The sequence below is a fragment of the Solea senegalensis genome, linkage group LG5 (genome assembly GCF_019176455.1).
Source record: "Solea senegalensis isolate Sse05_10M linkage group LG5, IFAPA_SoseM_1, whole genome shotgun sequence".
In the NCBI taxonomy this organism is placed as follows: Eukaryota; Metazoa; Chordata; class Actinopteri; order Pleuronectiformes; family Soleidae; genus Solea; species Solea senegalensis.
Genome location: NC_058025.1, coordinates 9,092,955 through 9,112,949, shown reverse-complemented (window position 1 = coordinate 9,112,949; position 19,995 = coordinate 9,092,955). Strand labels below are relative to the sequence as shown.

The 19,995-nt window shown below is 41.2% G+C and overlaps 1 protein-coding gene across 3 annotated transcripts in view; it reads left to right on the top strand.

The window, feature by feature from the left end:
- The window catches only part of grid2 (glutamate receptor, ionotropic, delta 2), a 375,714-nt gene that overhangs the window by 197,966 nt on the left and 157,753 nt on the right, over window positions 1-19,995 (top strand). For all 3 annotated transcript variants that reach the window (XM_044026431.1, XM_044026432.1, XM_044026433.1), the window contains exons 3-4: window positions 4,914-5,201; window positions 16,288-16,493. In XM_044026431.1, the coding sequence (XP_043882366.1) occupies window positions 4,914-5,201; window positions 16,288-16,493 (494 nt within the window). The remainder of the gene's footprint in view (window positions 1-4,913; window positions 5,202-16,287; window positions 16,494-19,995) is intronic.

Here is a 19,995-nt window from a genome sequence, read left to right as displayed (position 1 = left end):
AAAGTCAAAAAGGGCACGTTATCTTTCCCCTGACCACATTAATTGGTGAGCGAATTCCCTCAGGAGCGCATACCGCTCGTACACACACACACACACACACACACACACACACACATGCACACATGCACACGCGGCGCATACTGTATGAAGTGCAGAGCACATTTTCAGCCTGCCAGCTGTGTGAGTAAGCATCGCTCTGCATGTCTGGCACAAATCATGGGAGTAGTTTGAAGCCGCGAACAAAACAAACAGCACACACATATACAAGTAGGTCATATGCACAGACACACACGCTCTTGATATGACGATACACTCTGTGCTATGATAGTGGTGTGGATGCTGGCTCTCTCTCTCTCTCTCTCTGTTTTAGTGAATCTCCGATGAAGCCAAACACTTGATGATGATTATGTTCTCATTTTACAGCCAAAAGATAGTCTTTTCATTCATTAATTGCATTCGATAAGACAGTATGTCTGTCGATTTAAAAAAAAAAGAAACTCAGCCGCCTCTGTAGCTATCAGCTAAAATATGATGTTTTCAGACATTCTAGTTCATTATACAAGGACACACTTTTAGCTGTTTTAAAATACCTTGATTTAGCTGATCCTATCGATGTTGTCCTTTTCTAAACTGATGGGTTATTTTATAATGTAGTGTCAATACATATGTGTTTTTTTGTTTTTTTTTCGTCTCGTATTTACCAAGTACCAAGTAAATTTACTGAATCAGACACAACTCATGTTTTACTCAATTTGAAGTGGCGTAAAAGTGTTTTGTTTCTAACTCACACAGGAGATGTTATATGGCTACAGACGTAGAGACACTGTTTGGTTTTCTTCAAATATCGATTAACTGGCTCGCCAAACCTCTCTCTTTGCTCTCGTTTTCCGTCCGCGGTCACTGGGCCGTAGAAACTGGACAACTCTGTATCAAAGTGATCAAAATGTGTGTGTAGAGATATTGTGGATTTGGTGGTGGTGGGAGGAGAGAGCTGCTCGGGAAAGACTGCAGACAGAAAGAAGAATCGGTTACACCTAGGTGCAGGTTAACGTCTCACAGTCCATTTATTCCAACACGTCGAGAAGCTGCAGAGAGAGAGAGAGCGCTCGATAACATTCTTTGTCGCGGGCAACACAGTTTTAGTACGCACAGAACATGCATCAAAAATATATGGGCTGCATGGGAAAAAATCTCATGGATCAAGCTTTCAAATTTGGAAAACATAAATCATGAATGAAGTCTGATGAAGACATGTATCCCACACAGGTTCCCGTATGAATAAATGCATGTACACAGTGATGAATTAGCCGAATCCCGCCAGCGTTAATCCCTGCGGCTGACAGTGTGAACTCTTGGATGTGCACATGGCTCCGTTTAAGACTGACATGTACATCACTCACATAAACAACTCTGCATGACTGCTTGACAGGTCTTAGCTGCTTTACTGAGATTGATCCCGGGATGATTTATCATGCGTCACTTTCCGGCTCATGTACAGAAGAGCTCTGCGTGTTCTTTTTGTGTGGGCTGGCCATGACGGTGATGGTGGTGTGTGAGCGGAGTGTAGTGGGCGGTTATGGTTCACGATGATCGGTGCAAGATTCCACAGGCCTACATTTTGTATTTGGTTGCACTCCTTTGCACGTCTCCCTCTCTCTCTGTTGCTGTCTGTGTCTGAAAATCAAAGCGCAATCATTGTCCACAGCGTGTTACTCTTTTAAACATTATCCATCAATGTTTGCATTCAGCTCGTCCTGAGTCACCGAGACACGACTTAAGAATTGTTCATTAACTGCTGAACCTTTTTCAAAGTGACACGCACACCAAATGTATCTTATTGTTTTCAAATGTGATGTAAAATTAGACAGGGTTACCACAACGGACCCCTCTCATGTCATTAGCAGGGTATTAATGAGTTTAGTCCTCAGAAATCCACTGCAGACGCCAGAGTGTGTGATGTAGAGGGGATGAGGGCCCTAATTCTCCAAAGTGCCTGAATAAGTAAAGTATTACCAAAGCCTTGCATTAGTCAAAGTCCCGATGATGCTAAGCCAATGTGCAAAAGCTAGACAAGAGCAATCTGGAACTTGTAGTTTATGATACATGGCTGGATTATTCAGATTCAAATTTTCAGAGAAATTCAGGCTCACAAACACACATTCACACGAAATATATGCATACATCAATCTACACGCACACATGTGCTTAAATATTAGGGTGGTAGACACAGAAGATGAAACCTGGGGGCTGTTGTGCAAAAGTAGGATCAAGAAATCCAGGATATCAGAGAAAGTACGCCTTAACCTATGTTACCGAGTTCATCCTGTCTTAGCCCGTCACACGAACGTCAAACCAGGATGAGACGATGTAACTTATCCTGGTAAATGTCCATTCACAGCTCTTTGAAGTAGACCCTGAGGTCAGTCACAGATTTACTGATGCAGAAATGGAGAGGATGTACGTCGCCGGCGAGCCACAGCTTATAATTGGAATTTATGAAGAGGTGAAACACTTGATGTGTAAAAAAGGCGATACGGCCACTTTTACTGAGATCAGAGAAACCGACTGTATACTTAAGTAGCCCAATATTAATACTCACAGGGCTCATTTGAGCCAAATAACAGTTTTTATACTGTTCTATTCTTATTTAAACTGTAAACTGGGATTGGTGCCTTTGACTACATTAGAACTTCATGTAACAAATCCAAGGTGACCTAAAAATGAAAATGAAAAAAGAAAAACACTCATTTGTTTTTGCAAATCAGCGCCTCACTGACTCACTTAATCATCATAATATTTACAATTTAAAGAGTTAACTGGTGACTGTGCATCGATTCGAGGCTAAGTTCAGCCAGGATAGCTGACATATCCCGGCTTAATCCCTGATCCCAGTTTAATGCAACAGGCCCCCCCGGGCTCATTGGTTTAAGAATAATAACCATAACTAAGCTGAGTGCTGACACCGGGAAAGGTTTAATCATATATTATTGCACTTTAATTAATTCCTCAAATATGGACTTCAACAATGAGTTGTGAGAATGGAGCTGCTTTACAATAGCCTGAAATAACCTTTCAGCTATTGCGAAAATGAAAAGGAAAGGCTTGTGTGTGTGTGTGTGTGTGTGTGTGTGTGTGTGTGTGCAATGGCATTTGACTTTGTTCTGTTCTGTGTTTGTGTCTTTGAAGTGTTTTGTTTCACCAGTTTTGGTGTAACAGGGTTTTTCTGTGCTGGGAAACAAAGACCTCAAACACTTACTGTTGGACTACTAAGCATAGTGAGCAAAAGGATGTAAATCATATTTTATAGATACCGATTCCGATACTGCTTAACGGTACCGATACTTATCGATACGCTTATTGATATTACATGTAATTTTCTATAAAAACTAAACATGTTACAAGATGTTAAAAGATTCAACCAAAAGCCCGGGCTGCTAACTTTGTTATAGCAATCAAACACGGTGCACAGATTGAATGTAAGCTACACGTTTTGACATACATTTCTGATATCTCTAAAAATAGAACAATGTTATCATGTTTGTCAATTAATACACAAGTTGACGCAACAGACAATCCCGTTTCCCAACTGTAGGGGGACCCTGATAGGAAGTCCTACACAAGTCCTACACGCGTTACTTTAATAAAGGGGATACAATCAAAAAATAGCTTGAGTAAGGGAAAGATCGAATATAGACGGATGTTTGTGTTGCCATGAGGGTAAACAAGAGAAGAGGGAGAAGGCGTCTGGTGACTAAAGATGTGGGTGGGTGGAATGGGAAAAGTGCTGATGAGTGGATGTTATATCGTTGGTGGAGAAGTAAATGAGTCGAAGGTGAGGCCAGTGCACAACATTCTGTGGCGCTGTTAGGCGACGGAAATGAACATCACTGCAAGAAAGTGGCTCTGAAATGATTGCCGCTGAAAGGTAAGCACTCAGGGTGGTTGTTTTGGACAAGAGGGGAAATAACAGGGCAATGGCGGAGAGGGTAGGAGGTAGAGGTGTTTTTGACACCACTACAGGCCTGAAGGATGAGAGGTGGAAAAGAGGAAAAAGGGGTGAAATTAGAACAGCTCGTGTCTGAGAGCTAAGCAGCATTCGGGTACCAGAGGTACAATAAAGTCGAAAAGTAGAGAATTATGTAGGTCATTTTACATGTATTTATACTGCAACATCAGTATAAATACTGCAACGTGTTTTTTTTATGCATGTCTACTTGAACAACATTCTATAAAATACTGCTTTATAATGTGTAACGGTTCTGGAAGTGGCCTGATGGTCAGAGTTGATTTAACTTCGATTATACCGCTAGATAGTATTTGCAGTCACAATATAATCACTTTTGTCACCATGGTGAATTGGAAATGGAGTTTGATGGAAATCTGAAATGAGATGAAAGCAGAAACATCCGTTATTTTGCTCTTTGGACTAAAATGTGATATTGAATAGAAGGAATAAATGAAAAGGTCGGCAGAAAGTGTTTAAGAAATTCTGGCATTCATGTTGTGTCGATCCTGTGCCTGTCAATGTCTCCTTTTGTGCGACAGTTGTAGTTTTGTGGTACACCGTGTTCCCGCTCTGCCATATTTCTTCACCATTTACCTTTACCTACAGAATATACGGTGGGTGTCTATGTTTACACTTTTATTCCTCTCAGTGCAGCTTTGTTTCTCAAAATAACTATAAAAACAAACTAATAGTATTTGTTGGTGCTACAATGTGGTGACCTCTAATAAGGAATAAGAATAATTTACCCTGTTGCACTTTCGGTAATTACCCTGATTCAAATATGGTATTGCTTACATGTTTTGCCTCCTTGACATGAATACGTCATAACAATCAAATGTATCCCTCTGTGTTTCTTCTCCCCTTTTCCTTCTTGCTCCCCTGTTGCCTCCTCCTCTCCCCTCTCCAGCTTGTGAGCTGATGAACCGCGGTATCCTGGCCCTGGTCAGTTCAATTGGCTGCATGTCAGCGGGCAGCCTTCAGACTCTGGCCGATGCCATGCACATCCCCCACCTCTTTATCCAGCGCTCCCCAGCGGGAACGCCCCGCTCTGCCTGCCCGCCCACCAGCCGCATCACTGGAACAGATGACTACACCCTAATGGTCCGCCCACCTGTCTATCTCAATGAGGTCATCATGCAAGTGGTGTCTGAGTACAGCTGGCAGAAGTTTGTCCTCTTCTATGATTCAGATTTTGGTAAGGAAATACTTTCTTATCAATGTCAGTGTTCATTCAAATGTGGACTTTATGTGGCACCAGTGTCGTGAACATGGTAGGACGGGAGTGATCGTTAAATCAAGAACCTTATTCTTTCTCACTCTCGGTTTCTGGGAAAGACATGGGCATGCATAGTCATTCATATGAAGGGCAAACAGACGCACACATGCATATGCAGGCGGCACATTAGTCTGCCTGTGCATGTGCGAGTGTGATTCTACCTTTTCCTCTGCTGTGTGTCTCACTCTGGTCTCCTCGCCCTCTCTCTCTTTCCAGTCCATTAACTCCAATATTACAAGAGAAAAATGCTGTCGTTTTTATTTAGTGCAAGCCTGGTTCTGTAGGCTCTCATGCTCTTATAGCTTCATTCTACTGAAATATTGTTTTGCCGTGTATTTTTAATGTGCGGGTATGTTTTTTTGTGTCCTCTACCATTTATTTCTTCCATTTGCAACATCTTGAAATCACTGTACCTTGTGTAGGGTTGGGTACCTTTCACATTTGAATTTGAGTTTGGTGCAGTTCACCTTGAATTTGGTACCAGTACCAAACCGTACCTGTTTTTTTGGTACTGTAGTCTCTCTGTAAAAAAAGGTATTTAAAGTTGTGGAAAATAACTCTAATCTCACCTGAAACACTGACCACATTAATTTAGACCCACCAGAGTAAAAGGCTGCTGCATACGAGTGGATACAGAAACAGAACAACTGTCAGGGGCTGAGTTTGTTCTTTGTGTCACATGGAGTTACACTCTCTTCAAAGAAATGCACCTTTTGAGTACCAACATTAGGCAACACTTGATTTAAAAGGAATGTGCTACCTCTTAAAGTACCACATTCTATACTAAACCCATCTGTTGTCACATACTTTGAGTCTGGTGTGGTCTATACTTCACATTCATACATTGACATTCTCTAAAGTTTCACTGGTAAACTCTCATTTAGAGTTCTCATAGAGTTCAAGAGAACAGTGCCAGAGCACTGCCAGTAATGAGTTGAAACTTTAAAGGCGTGTTGTATTTCTGGCGTACACCCCAATGTGAGATGACAAAACAGGTACATTGTAAATTAAAAACGGAAAAAAACAACCCACTATCTCAGACGTTGTCCGTTGCTGGGTGCACATAAATATAACTCATCCAAGAGTTTAAGCAAATAGACAGCAGCGTAATAGTATTCTGCCTTGGGTAATTCCGTGTTGAATTACCTCATATCACTGTAATGGCGTTCCATTTCACTCATTGTGGTCAATTAACACAATGAATGTGTTGTATGCATTGATCTCCAAAGAGATCTCTGCAGTGGGGTTGTTTCCAGATGCATCCTGCAGGCCCGGACTCAATCTTCCAAGGCATTATGGCTTTTTATCACTGTATTGAATATGTCACAGGAATGCACTAAGTAGTGAGCTCTATACCACGCCGTTTATATTGGATGAACATTGAACACTGGCTAATGTGGCCCTTCTGGGAGAGGTAGTCCCACACAGCACACGTCAGTGCAGTAAATACTATAATCAAATCAATGCTGAGCAACATTTGGGGAGAGAATTTTCATTTAGTCTGCACAATATCTGGCAGAGGAGAGTTGAAATGGGCCAAAACGGCAGTCGCACACAGTGTTGTCTATTACACAAAAAGTACTTGTCCCTAACACAGGCTCAGTTGTGTTGAATTACACTTCATGGCCAGGGCAACAAAGTAGTCTTAATTTATGCTTCAGACTTCTTAAGGTTGCATTACAGCTATCAAGAACATGTTTTTTTTAATCTTAACTTTAACCTAACCCAAACTGAGACTGAAGACCACAGGGTTTGTCTTGGACTGACAATCTTCAATCGACTGGTATGAATTCAGAATTTGTCCTTAAGTGTCGGGCACTCTCCTCTCGCGTTACACCCCACATGCACATACTGTTTGACACACACACAAAATCCCTCTATCCCCTCTGTGACCACTGTTTCCGCACATGGATTCTTTTGGCAAAGCTGTTCTCTCAGCCACAGAAGGCTCTTTAAAGATATCACTATTGTTCCCTAATGGCCTCACCCCTGTTCAAGGAGAGAAGGGGGATGCTAGTGTGTAAAAGAGGAAGAGAGAGAGAGAGAGAGAGATTGCCTTTTAAGATGATAGCAATGCTCCCAAAAGACGTCAACTCTTTACAAGGAGAGTTCTTCAGAGAACAGACAGCCGAGTGTGTCCTCTCAAATTAAGCCATGGTGCAACTGTTCCAATCCCTATTTTCAGCTCTACTGGTGCGTCCCAGACACTGAGAACACATGCTTTCTCTCTGTTACCTTACTCTCTCTCTGATCATATATCTCTCCATGGCCTGTGCCATACTTTTTTTTTGTTGTTGTTGTTGCTTGTTTTCAGTTTGGTTTGTCGTCTTGAGCTGCAATACCTGATTTAGACTGACATTTGTGTGACCTTTCAATTTGACCAGTCCAAGGCCCGACGGTCATGCTCTTTAAGCAAAAAGAGAAGTGGTGCTTTTATATATTTTGAGTATATTAAAAAAAATCATGATTGACATGATGCTGTTGTTGAGCAAATGTTAGAAGTACCACTTAGTGGTAATAACTCTCTTGGCATTAAGATAGGTTTTGTTTTGCTGTTAACGCCAATGTCAACGAGACACTAAGACGCAATATCATTTCTTTTATCGCTGAAGTAAAGAGCCTCTTCATAGGTGTGGAGCGTTGTAGGACGCCAGTCTTTTTCATTAGAGATGCATGGCTTCTTAATGTGGAAGTGAACGAAAGCGATAAGAGGCTTTAAATGTCAACATGGCATTAGAAGTCAAAGTTGTACACGTAATGGCAAGGTATTGTACAAGAAGTTGTCGGCTCTGCTGCAGGAGCGGTTGTGTGTCTTCAGATCAGGGATTTAAAATACAAGTCAGTTAAGTTGATCTTAATGGAATGTAGCAGCTGAGCTCACAGAGACGTCGCTTGACATTTTGAATATGGTGGTTAAAGTGGCAACTGTATGAAATGTCAGTTAATATGCCTGTTTCCCATTCCCGGTCCTTAGGTGTACATAGGATGTTTACCGAAGGATAAATATGAAATCAGTTAGATCTGTGTCTCCCATGAAAGGGTATGTCACTCATGGTAAGTTAAGTATGTCATAATGCAGACCATAAATGCTGCAGTGTCTTGGCTCCGTGCCATGTGCTTAAAATGTTGGGTGGGTGGGATCAGTTTGTAATGGATGTTTTAAACACATCTCTCACACCTTGCACAGAGCTGACAGATGATTCATACTGTTCATACTTAATTTGTCCAGTTGTGAGTGAGAAGGTTTATTTTTCAATTTATTTTACAAACACCGTGGAAAAAGTCAAAGTGTGCATCCATCCGTTCATTGTCAGCTGCTTATCATTTGAGTGTCAAAGTGGAGCTCGAACCATTTCCCTGCTGACGTAGCGTGAGAGGGGAGGGTTGCCAATCCATCACAGAGCCAACGTGCATACAGACAACAATCTACATTCACACCTGTAGTCAGTGTAGAGCAGGGTTATTCAATGACCAACTCATTTGGGACGCATTTTCAAACCGAGACTTTTAGCTGGGCCACACGTTTTCCGCAGCCCATAAGAAGGTGAACATTTTAAACCAGCACGAATATATCTATCAAAATTTATCAAAAAGCAAATGCATTAAAAAAAATTGAAAAAAAAGAATCTGAGGCACAATATTTTGGTCATACCTGTCTGCACACCGACAAGTACACAGTATTAGCTGTATCTTTTTTAAATTAAAAAAGAAATGTGTTGATCATATTTGATGTAACTCAAAGGGCATAAAATCAAAAGGGTGCACAACATTAGCAACCGCATTTGTTTCTCTTTGAAATAAGATAACTATGTCACATGATATGACCAATGAACTGTTCAAAGTGCATTTAACAGAATACAAAATAAATAACAGCGCTATCAAAACTGTCAAAGGCCACACTTATTGCTTTGTGTATGCTCAATGCTACTGCAGGAATTTATGTAAGTGACAAGCGTTTTTAGTGATATCTCAGTGTTTCTGGCGGGGCCACTAACAGGTTGCTTTTGAGCCACATGTGGCCCACGGGCCACCATTTGAGTAGGTTGGACGTAGAGTCTCCAAAAAACCTATGACTACCTCTGGATGTCTTTGGACTGTGGATTATAATATTATTATTATTATATTATTAAAGTAGTCTCTAAATACAGCACAGGGTCCAGCTCTATGAGAAGATTCATGATGTAGTTGGTAAAATCTGGTTGTCAATTTCATCTCTCTTTGAGGTTCTTAAAGAAACACATCAAGAGGAAGGAGGAACAGGGACTTGTGGTAGATAAACTACTGTGGATTTTTTGTTTGAAATACTCTGAAACTGACTGAAATGGGTTAGAAAATCCATGATGGTTCACACCATCACAGTTTCCTCTGTAAAAGACATATACCCTTAATACTTTTTGTTTAATCAATGTGCACATTTAGTTGTTTAAGTGTTTTTTTTCCCCATTATTAGCGTTGTTTTTTTTGTTGATATATTCCTTTTAAGATTCTAGGCAGAGACATTATTACGACACAGTCCCTTGTGGGAGGACATGACTTGGAGAACTAGTGACGCAAATAGCACAGATGACTTGTGTTGGCAGCGTGAAGAGGAAAAAGTAAAGAGGATGAATGAGTCAAACCTCTGCAAATTCATCAGCTTCCCCTGGATGTTTCGACCTAACGGGTTAGTGATGGGCTGCTACAGTTGAATTACACCTCAGTTCAGTGGCACAATTCAGTGAGAGGATGAAGAAGGCGAGCGAGAGTGGAGAGTGTGACAAAACTGACCAGAAATGTTGTTTTGTAGAGACAAAGGCGAGAGAACAAGGAATGATGAGAGATCAGTGAGTAGATGGACAGACGTTTGTATTTTTAACGGTAGTGGAGCTGCATCGTGGGGGAAGACCGTGGGTGGAGGAGGAGGAGGAGGAGATGGTGAAAAGAATTGAAAAGCTATGTCGACAGAGACACAGGAAAGAAGGTGATAAAAGCCGATTAAGAGAAATGGAGGCAGGTATGAACCAAACACCAAATATCGGAGACATATACATATGTATATAGACATGGCTTCATTATGTCGCGCATCACTCTGTGGAGTGGTGGATCTCGTAGCTCTGCAGACAGAAAGCCACAGCTCAATTTTTCTTTTTGAGACTGAGGAGGAGGTGACAAGCAAACACGAATGCAGCCAATACATTTAAACTGACAAATCAGTCCCTCTAGGATGCCGAATTGTCACGGTGGCAACAATCAACATCAATTTAATCAATCCCCATGAATTCTGCTTGGGCGTGCAGTTCTGGTCACTGTAATTTTCTCTCTCCTCTAACTGGAGTCTCCCCCTCAGAATGTTGAGCCGTGCATCGCCGCGCTCTGCTAAAAATCTTGCTCGGCAGTTCCCTGGTGTTCTGCATGAAAGTAGGATGCATTTCTTTGCACTCAATTCAACATTGCGGTGAAACACGTACACCCAAATGAAAGTCACCAGCCGGCAAATGCTGCATAACAGGCAGTATCGCTGAAATGCATGGGCAGCGGATAAGACATGATCGTGACCACGGCTGCTATGCTAAAAGAATTAACATTGTCGTAAATATACAAGGTTACTGGTTACATTATTGTACCATAAAGGGAAGATGGAAAGGTGCTGCACACATAAAAAGTGCCAAGTTTTTTTTTTTATAAAATGTGTGTGTTTTTTTTATGCGTTTGTTAAACTCTCCGTGGGGACTTAAAAAATCCAAAGCCTGGGGGCTTTGTGGAAAAAACAGTAACAGGAAAGAATAAAGGTGGACAGAGAGAGCCTCTCAGATCTAATGGAATAAATGATCTAAAAGGAAAAAAAAAGAAAAATAGGCAGCTGCAAGAGGGATACTGATGCTTTAGGGCCTAGAGCATTTTATATCCTATGTGGAGCTAAACTTCCCATAGGTTCAGATCCAGTTGAACATTTCCAGGCACAATTCACCTACTCTATCAATGCTTTAGGACGAGACTTACAGGGAACTGGCATGGTTTCCATTTTCAGTCTCACTCCATATTTCAAAAACCACTGCCTTTGAGCCATGCAACGGCAAAACGCCTGGAGCAGGGTTAAGGATAGCCAGAGGTAAAGACAGAGTGGAAAGACAAAGCACACATAAGGATGTTGGAATAACAGCAGAATAGGGTGGAGATAACATGAGAAAAATAACCTATGCTAGGTTGTAACACACATTTTTTTTATTGAAAAACACAATCATTTAACTGACAAACTGATGGAAACAATGGATATGAGCTAAGAAAAGATAATTGGCAAAAGTTTAAAAAAGCTACTTGGTTATGGTAAGAGAAATATCATGTTCAGGTTAAAAGAGAGAAAAAAAAAAACACTGAGTGACTGAGTGTAAAAACAAGTCTCCAGTGTGGAAATTGCACCTTTTGACCTCATGCGTGGCACGAAGAATACCTCTCCAATGCACTCTCCAAATGAGATTATCCTGATGATATAGATAGAAAACTGGGGAAGGTTTCAGATGGATAGCCAAGGGGAGAGTGAAGGATGAGGGGATGGCAAGTCGGAGTGGGAGAAGTAACTGGTACATGCAGGTGAAATCCCTGTGTTCTATTGGCTGCTACACTACATTAACTCTCGCTTTCACTTTGAGCCAGGGACTTGGAGGATAGATGGGATAGAGGGGAAAGAAGCAAAGCCTGACGAATGGGGAAAGTACTCAAAGAGACCTTTCCAATCAAAACAAAGTTTTATAAGGAATTATGGAAATGATTCTTTCTTTTTTTCCCTTTTAGAAAATGTCATATTTAGTTGTATAACATTTGAAAAGCAATAATGCCATATTGCAAGGTGAGCGAAGGTATTCTAAGAAGGCAATCAGTCCTCTCATCCCCAGTGGGGGTTTGGATGGAGCTCAGTTGTGTCAACTACCATTAATTCTCTATGATGAAATGCAGCAGTAACACAATTGCAGCAAAGCAGTCGTCAGTGGGGCATGGATGCAGTGTAAGAAAGCACAGTGTCTTGTTTAATGGCTCAAACAGGTTGAAATAAGTTTCAGTCGATGCAGTGTACAAAACCAGAAGTGACTCCAGGTCATATAGATAGTTAATGTTTAAAAAATATTGCAAAAACCACTTAGTTGAAGGGGAATAACACGGCGGCAGCAGCGGCACTACACTCATCTATATTAAATGAGGATGACGAGGCCTGGGACTGCAGGGATACTGTGCCTTTGCATCAGAGACTCAGAGAAATGCTGGAGTTAGTTGACAGTGCTTGGGGAGCCGTTGAGGTGATGGGTGATCATCGTGTTAATGGACCAACACTGTCTCCCAGGGGAATGCTTCTTAAACAGATGGTTGCAGAGCCGGGCGAGCTCGGTGGCAATTTAGCCGTCTTTTTATCCACTTCAGTGTCCCGAAGCTTCATGATGGAGAGCGGCTGACATTCAACGATCAGCTCAGGAGTGGGGACAACATGCTCCAGCCATGTCCTTTGAACAGCGGGGGAGGGGGGGGGGGACTCATCTCAGCTTTGATGGAGGGGATGTGGGTGTTAATTAACCTGTTAAACTGAATAACGGTGTGTCCATATTTGAAAATCAGAGACTCACACTCTGCCACAAATTTCCATATTTCTTTCATGTCTCTGACGACAGTGCAAAAGGATGCCCTGATTTTTTTATTTCTTTATGTGTAAATTATACTTCATTTTCACACCTTCTGACAGGAGTGTTATGTCATAATCCTCGTCCTAAATGTCACCGATTCATTTGCATATCTTGATCATAGGCCACTAATAAAAAATGGATTTAGTCTCTCGGCTTTCTCCCTGAATTGTGAGTCTGGAGGCTTCAAAATGGGAGCTCAGATTGCTATGGCTTACAATGCCGTTTGCAGCTTGATCTGAATTTCAGAACTCCCTCATAGCAGTTTGAGTGAGCTGTACAGACCGAGGCAGTTGTTTTTTTTTTTTTTAACGTGCTCACACAGCGAGGAGCGAGGTGAACGCATTGGACACACAACCTGTACTATGAGCTGGGGTAGAGAAAGGATTGATAATGGCAAATAAAGCCCGACTGACCCTCCAGTCAGTCACCAAGGCAAGCAGAGAGAAACACTGAAAGGTGGATTAAAAGGTACAAGGTAAGAAAGAGGCGAACAATGCGGGAAATCAAGCACAGAGCTCTGGTCGCTGATGTCACGCAAACCAACCATGCAACATTAGGGACCAAAACAACACCATTTTGGCAGGAAGCTGCACTGTTCAGTGCATAAACATAATGTAACCAGCAGCAGGTAATACAGCCATTTGCTGGCTGTATTCTTGAAAAGTGAAGATGCTAGGCTGTTGTGCCCTGGGATACCAAAAACAGGTCGGCGACAAGCGAAAATGGGAGAGCGTTTTATCGGCTCACTAAAGATCCCGGGAGACGGCCGCGTCGGTCCACCGCCATATAAATGCACTCAAAGCAGGCATAGAGGGCAGAGCAATGAGAACCCACAGGCAACCGATTCCGCTTGTGTGTCGTGATCACCTTTCAGAAAACAACCCAACACGAATACGCTTGAATGTCTTGTTTTATTTTACATTCTTTTATCCTGATGTGCGAGAGTTCAGCAGAGTAGGATGATAGAAGGCTCGTCAGTAAGTGGAACAGCCACGTATTGCTCACACTTGAAGTGCAGTGAACTCCTGCACTGTTTTTTCCTTCCACAATAGCGGCGCAAAGAAACGTGTTTCACAAGTCGAGTTACGTCCAGAACTCTACTGAGAGATGTTGGATAAAGCTCAGAGTTTGCACACTCACAGGGGCCTGTGATGCAGCTGATTTACATGGACAGCATTCTTCACAGTAAAGTATATAAATCAGAGAGTATAAAATGTGTGTGCGTTCCAATTGTTATTTGTAGTATAATAACACCAATTGCATTATCGTGGCTTGTTACTACCTCTGTGCTCCTGGACAGATCTTCTGCCTCTTATCTGCCATTCTCATCGTCACACACGAGCACAGGTGGACAAAGGTGTGCAGCGGCATCACAATCGCCAGTCAAATTATGAGCGTAGGTCCGTGAACCATGACAGAAATGAGCACAAAAGTATGGTGGGCTAACACAACAAGACAACGCAAGCCTATAAACAAACTCTGTGTTTATTCTGTGTATGCCTCTATATAGAAGGGAAATAAAGGTAAAAGAACAAAGCACTTTGCTTTAATGTTCATCCTCACCACATTGCATTGTTTCTCCAATTAAGACTGACAACATGTCCTCTTAATCTCATCAGGGGAGAACGAGTTTTCTGTGACATTTACAGTATCTGAAGTATCTCCCAATAACGCCCTTGCTTCACCTTCTCAAGTCACAGTCTGTCTGATAGTGTTACTATCAGTGTCAAGTGTGCGTGCGTGCGTGCGTGCGCCCGGTTGCATTTTCACCTCCTTTCTAAATGAATTTCTTAATCATTCAATGCCATTGCGTGGTGTCTGTCCTCTCTTAACATGCTGTTAAACCTCAGGATTTTTGCCACTGATGCAGTCACACCATTGCCTCAATCCTCTGGCCCATAACACGTCTAATCAATCCACTTAATTGCTTTGCCATGACACTGGAAATGACGCAGTGTCATCTGTTTACCATGTCAAATACATAATTAGGGAGGTTTCTCTTTTCTCTTCTTCTTTTTTTTTTTTATTTCTTTTTTTACACACACACACAAGACAGCAACATTATCATCATCATTGTCTTTGTCTTAGTCATTAGCAGCAGTCTCAACCAAAGTGCCTTAATTGGGGTTACTTTGACCTGCAATGTAGCTCATTAAGTATCGAGGAGTCCAGGCAGCCACCAACATCTAATTATACAACCAAGTAACTCTGGATATAGATATTCACAGTGGTTTAGTCAGCCTGTTCTCCCACGGTTGGAAAACTTACTTGAGTATATATTTGAAGAAAGAACAGCACTTTTACGCCGTTCCATTTAGCTAAGTGTCGTTACTTTATGTTGTAATATCTTTTTTTTGTTATTACATGCATGATCTATTTCTCTCCCTGTTGGCTATGGCTGACAAAATCTTGCCAATCAAGTGCAGCCAGTTGAGTCCGTGCCGCGGGTAACACAAGGATCAGTCACACGTGATGCTTTTTGTTCTGCTTAACTGTCTATCTTTGTAGTTGTGGGTCTAAATTGATCCATATTTGTTAAACCCTTATCGCTGACGCCACGTTTGTCGCAAGCACAATTTGCATTGCCGTAATTACACAATGGTTTGTGCTATCGGACAAATTCCAACAGAAGAAGTTCACTCGAGCCGGCGAATCAGAATCTTTGTCATCAGAGAGGTTGGAAAAAACGCCTGTCTCTGGCGTTTTTAGGGTTAAAATAAGGAAGAAAGTCCAGACGGACATTTTGAGGCACAGGTGTTTAAGGGTTATGCTTACTTGAACCGCTGTGTCATCTCCAAAGCGGTGATGGCAGTTCTATGTTTTATAGTGGTCTAAAAAACACAAAATGGCAGGTCTGTGACAAAAAGACTGATATTTTCTTGGCAACATCAATATTTCAAACATGCCTCCCAAATTCAATGAGTCACCCACAGATGCTTTTTGCTTCATTTCTGTTTGTGTGTCAGAGAGGGCATGTTCACAAAATGCCTTTTGTCTTCAAGTTTTCTTGAAGGGAAAACATTTGGTACTGACAGATGTTATGCGCCGTCAACAAAGGCCTGAGCTCTGCCAAATACAAGAAAGGATATAATGCAAGTTATCCAAATTCAGCATAAGCAAGGGATCGTTTCCAGTAAAAGCTCACAAAATGAGAAATTTACTGAACCTATTCATAAAGAGAAGATAACAAGGCAGCCAAAAAAGCGATGACAGTGTAAAGTCTGGCGGTTCTATCTGTGTGAATGAGCCGTCTCTTTTCCTGTCCTTTGAAATGTCTTTTTTGGATAATAATATCAGACGAGTGCATTTTTGTCCCACTGGAGACTCATATATCGCCTCTTCTTCTTCTTCTTCACCAGATATCCGCGGTATTGAGGATTTCCTGGACCGAACCTCTCAGCAGGGAATGGACGTATCCCTGCAGAAGGTGGAATCCAACATCAACATGATGATCACAAGTCTGTTCAGAACGATGCGCGTGGAGGAGCTGCATCGATACAGGGATACTCTGCGCAGAGCCGTGCTGTTCATGAGCCCCGCCACTGCCAAGGCTTTCATCACTGAGGTAAGCAAAAGTCCTTTGTCCAACATTTTCCAGTCAATAATGAAAAGGGTAAACGCCGGTAAACAGCAATTCAAGCTTCCCTCGCAGGTCTTTGTGTCGAGATGTTCTGTGGCTCATCGATGCTGACGATCTCGCACAACAATTGTGTATTTTGTCAGTGATATGAAGGGACAGCCATACGTTCACTAATGAGCTCAATTCACAATTGCAGCAATAGTTATTTTATAGTACACGCAATGCTTTCACCCTGTCCCTGCAGAGGAAGACAATTAGAGAAATTCCTTTTGCTCTTAAACATAAATGATATGAAGGTCACGGCTGACAGCAATAGACTTTAGCATTAGTTAGGAATTCATAATTTGAAGTGGTAGGAGGGGCTTAATCCCATGTGTCATGTCCTCATCTCAGTTTAATTAAAAGTGACCTCGGAAAGAGCAGTCACAGTCTAATTTGGTCGTCGGCGTAGCCGGGAGGCGGTGATAGATGGGGTGTAACCGTGTGCCCGTGAGTGTGGTTGCGTCAGTATTTGTGTGTGTTTCTTAGGCTGTCCGTGTGCGTATGTTTGTAAAGTAAAGCATTAAACACTCTGCAGTGTGTTTTTACTGCGCTGGACAGAGAACTCTAACAGTACATCATCTCAAGGTTTCACACTCCCGGATCACACGAGAGACTTCTTTCAGTTCGAAAGTGTTTTTTTGTTTTTTTACAGAGCGAAAAAAGACACACAAAAAAAACCTCAGCAGCAGTGAACATTCGAAAAATGTTTGAACACCATATTTATTCTACGGTCTTGTTATAATACTTAATTAGTTAAGTTGTTGGCCTCTTAACTAATTAAGTTGGCAAGTATTATAATAAACTATAGCACATTAAAATAACATTATATATGATAGCATGAAGTCGGAAATGAATTTCATGCATAATGGAAAGAATCCTATTGACTGCGCACACGACCAAATGCTGTCTACTACATTGATTAGATTGAAATAAACCAAACATTGTGTCGTGATATGCTGTATAAAGAGCACATTCTTATTTGTTCTAACGATCCTCCAACACTTAATTTTCATATTTGGTGCATGTTTGTCACATATTTTTTTCCTTTAATCATAATGTTTTATGAGTTTGGATCTACAGTAGATGCGGAAACAAGTGGCAAAAAAGGTTGAAAATTAAGTCATTTAAACTAATTAAGTCAAGCTTCAACGGGCATAACAAGGGCAGGTGTGTTCTCCGGTTTCCTCCCACAGTCCAAACACATGCAGATTGGGGATCAGGTTAATCGGACACTCTAAAGTGACCATTGCTGTGTAAGTGAATGGTTGTTGTGCGATAGACTGGCGACCCGTCCAGAGTGTACACCACCCTTCACCCTATGTCAGCCGGGATTTGCTTCAGCTCCCATGAGACCCTCATGTGGAGGATAAACCGGTAGAAAATGGACGGATGGATGGAAGACATCAAGTGGAAAAGGGGTTTCAGAGATGAAGTGTCGGGAGATGCTAAAGACTGGGAGATAAGATTTATGATCGCACACCACTTTCTCCCTCTCCCTCTCTCTCTCCCTCTCTCTCTCTCTCTCTCTCCCTCTCTCTTTCTCTCCCTGGCAAAAACATGAAGAGGATAGGGGAAGGAGAGATGGATACAAGGACTTGACAAAGAGAGAGTGACACAGGAGAGAGAATAGTGGGACCTTGTTTTTTGTTTCCTCTATCAACATTATTTGTTAGGTTGTTTGTCACAGAGAGCACCTTCCGTCCAGATGCATTAGGCCCTGATGGTCGATGCAAACTAAGAGCTGTTGTGAAATGATGGAACCTGGCAGAGGGAGTGAGACAGGGTGATGAGAGATTTGTGGGAGTGAGAAGAGGACGCTAGGTTTTTGTATTTAAAGCTTGCAGATCCTGAAGGGATAAGCTCATTTTGTCACGATTGTCCTCACACAGTACAAATGTACCCACAGGCGTTCTGAAACTGTTTTTGGTCTGTTGCAGCTATCCATACTGTGTGTGTGTGTGTGTGTGTGTGTGTGTGTGTGTGTGTGTGTGTGTGTGGGTGGCATGGCCAGTGTACAAATGGTTAACTTATATGTTTATTTAAATGGTTTGTATACATTTAAGACAGAAAACAAAGGTTATGGTTATTATTGTTGTGAATCATTATGTTGTGACATTTTCCTTAAGAACATCATGTGACCAGAGATAGACAAACTAGTAACACAGACCATAATTAAATAATACATATGAATACAAAATGTGCATGATCTTGCTATGATGACAATGTATGGTTACTTTGGCAGCAATAAGTTTTAATTACTTTATAAACAGTCCGGTCCTATTCTGTCATTTCTATCTAAAGAATGAAAGAAAAACAACACCACAATGAGCAGATGTGGCATGAAATAATGAGCAGATTAATTTGATCACATGAACATAAGTAGTATTAGTATTTAGAAAATGACCCTGAGTCAAAATTCACTGCGACACAATTAGTATTCACTGTCACACACATTGTGTATGCAAATTAGTGGGAGAAACATACATTTTGATCTCAAAGTGTTGACATTTAAAAAAAAAAACATTTTCATTTCAGGACATTTATTTTCCCCTCTGACATTTCTCACTTGAAGGACCATCAAACAGGTTGGTGAATATTCCATAGACGAGAAATGAAGGGAAATACTCTGTATAAGACGTGCTGAATAATGTATTTGCTAAAAATAACAGTAAAACCAGCTAAAAGACAGAAATACTCTACTAGAATAGAGGTAGTATTTTTGAAAAATGGTGCTTCCCAACCACAGTTTCCCTTGAGTTGGGAAGCACAGTTTTTCAAAAACACCACCCCTATTTTAGTAATACAAAGCTAAATGCTAAATAGTGAAGTATTCCTTTAAGTACTTGTAAACAAGACAAAGAAGACATACTTCATTATGTATATGGTGTATATAGTGTGTACTTGTACATACATATTTGTGAGGGCCAAAAAACTTATGTCACTCCTTAGAAGGGCTTTACCTTTAGAAACAAGAAATGACATGAAGATCAGGTGGTATTGTAGGGGAGGAAATATCTACCAGCAAGTAACAATCTCTCCCCAAGAAGTCTTCTGTCTTTCCGGTGTTAGCAAGAGGTTTTCCAAAGTAAAGTAAAGTATAGTAAATATTTCTTCAATCTGACTCCATTTAAACAACAATTAACTTTACTTTTAAATATTGTTGGGAATTAAAGTTAACCAATCATTTAAAATGTAAACCTTTTAAGAATTCAATTCTATTGTCAAAAAATCTGACATCGGTCTAGTTCAGGGATGGTTTATATTATAAAAACCACTCCTTTTTCCACATAGAAGATTAGCCCTAATGCCTAGGTTGAAGTATTCAGAGGTCAGAAATGTAACTCAACAGTTTACAGGACATAATACTCAATCTTTTCTATTCAACTCAGAGGTGAAGGGTATAGCCCTTGTTGAACATAGAAGAATAGCCGAGACACCTGGGTTG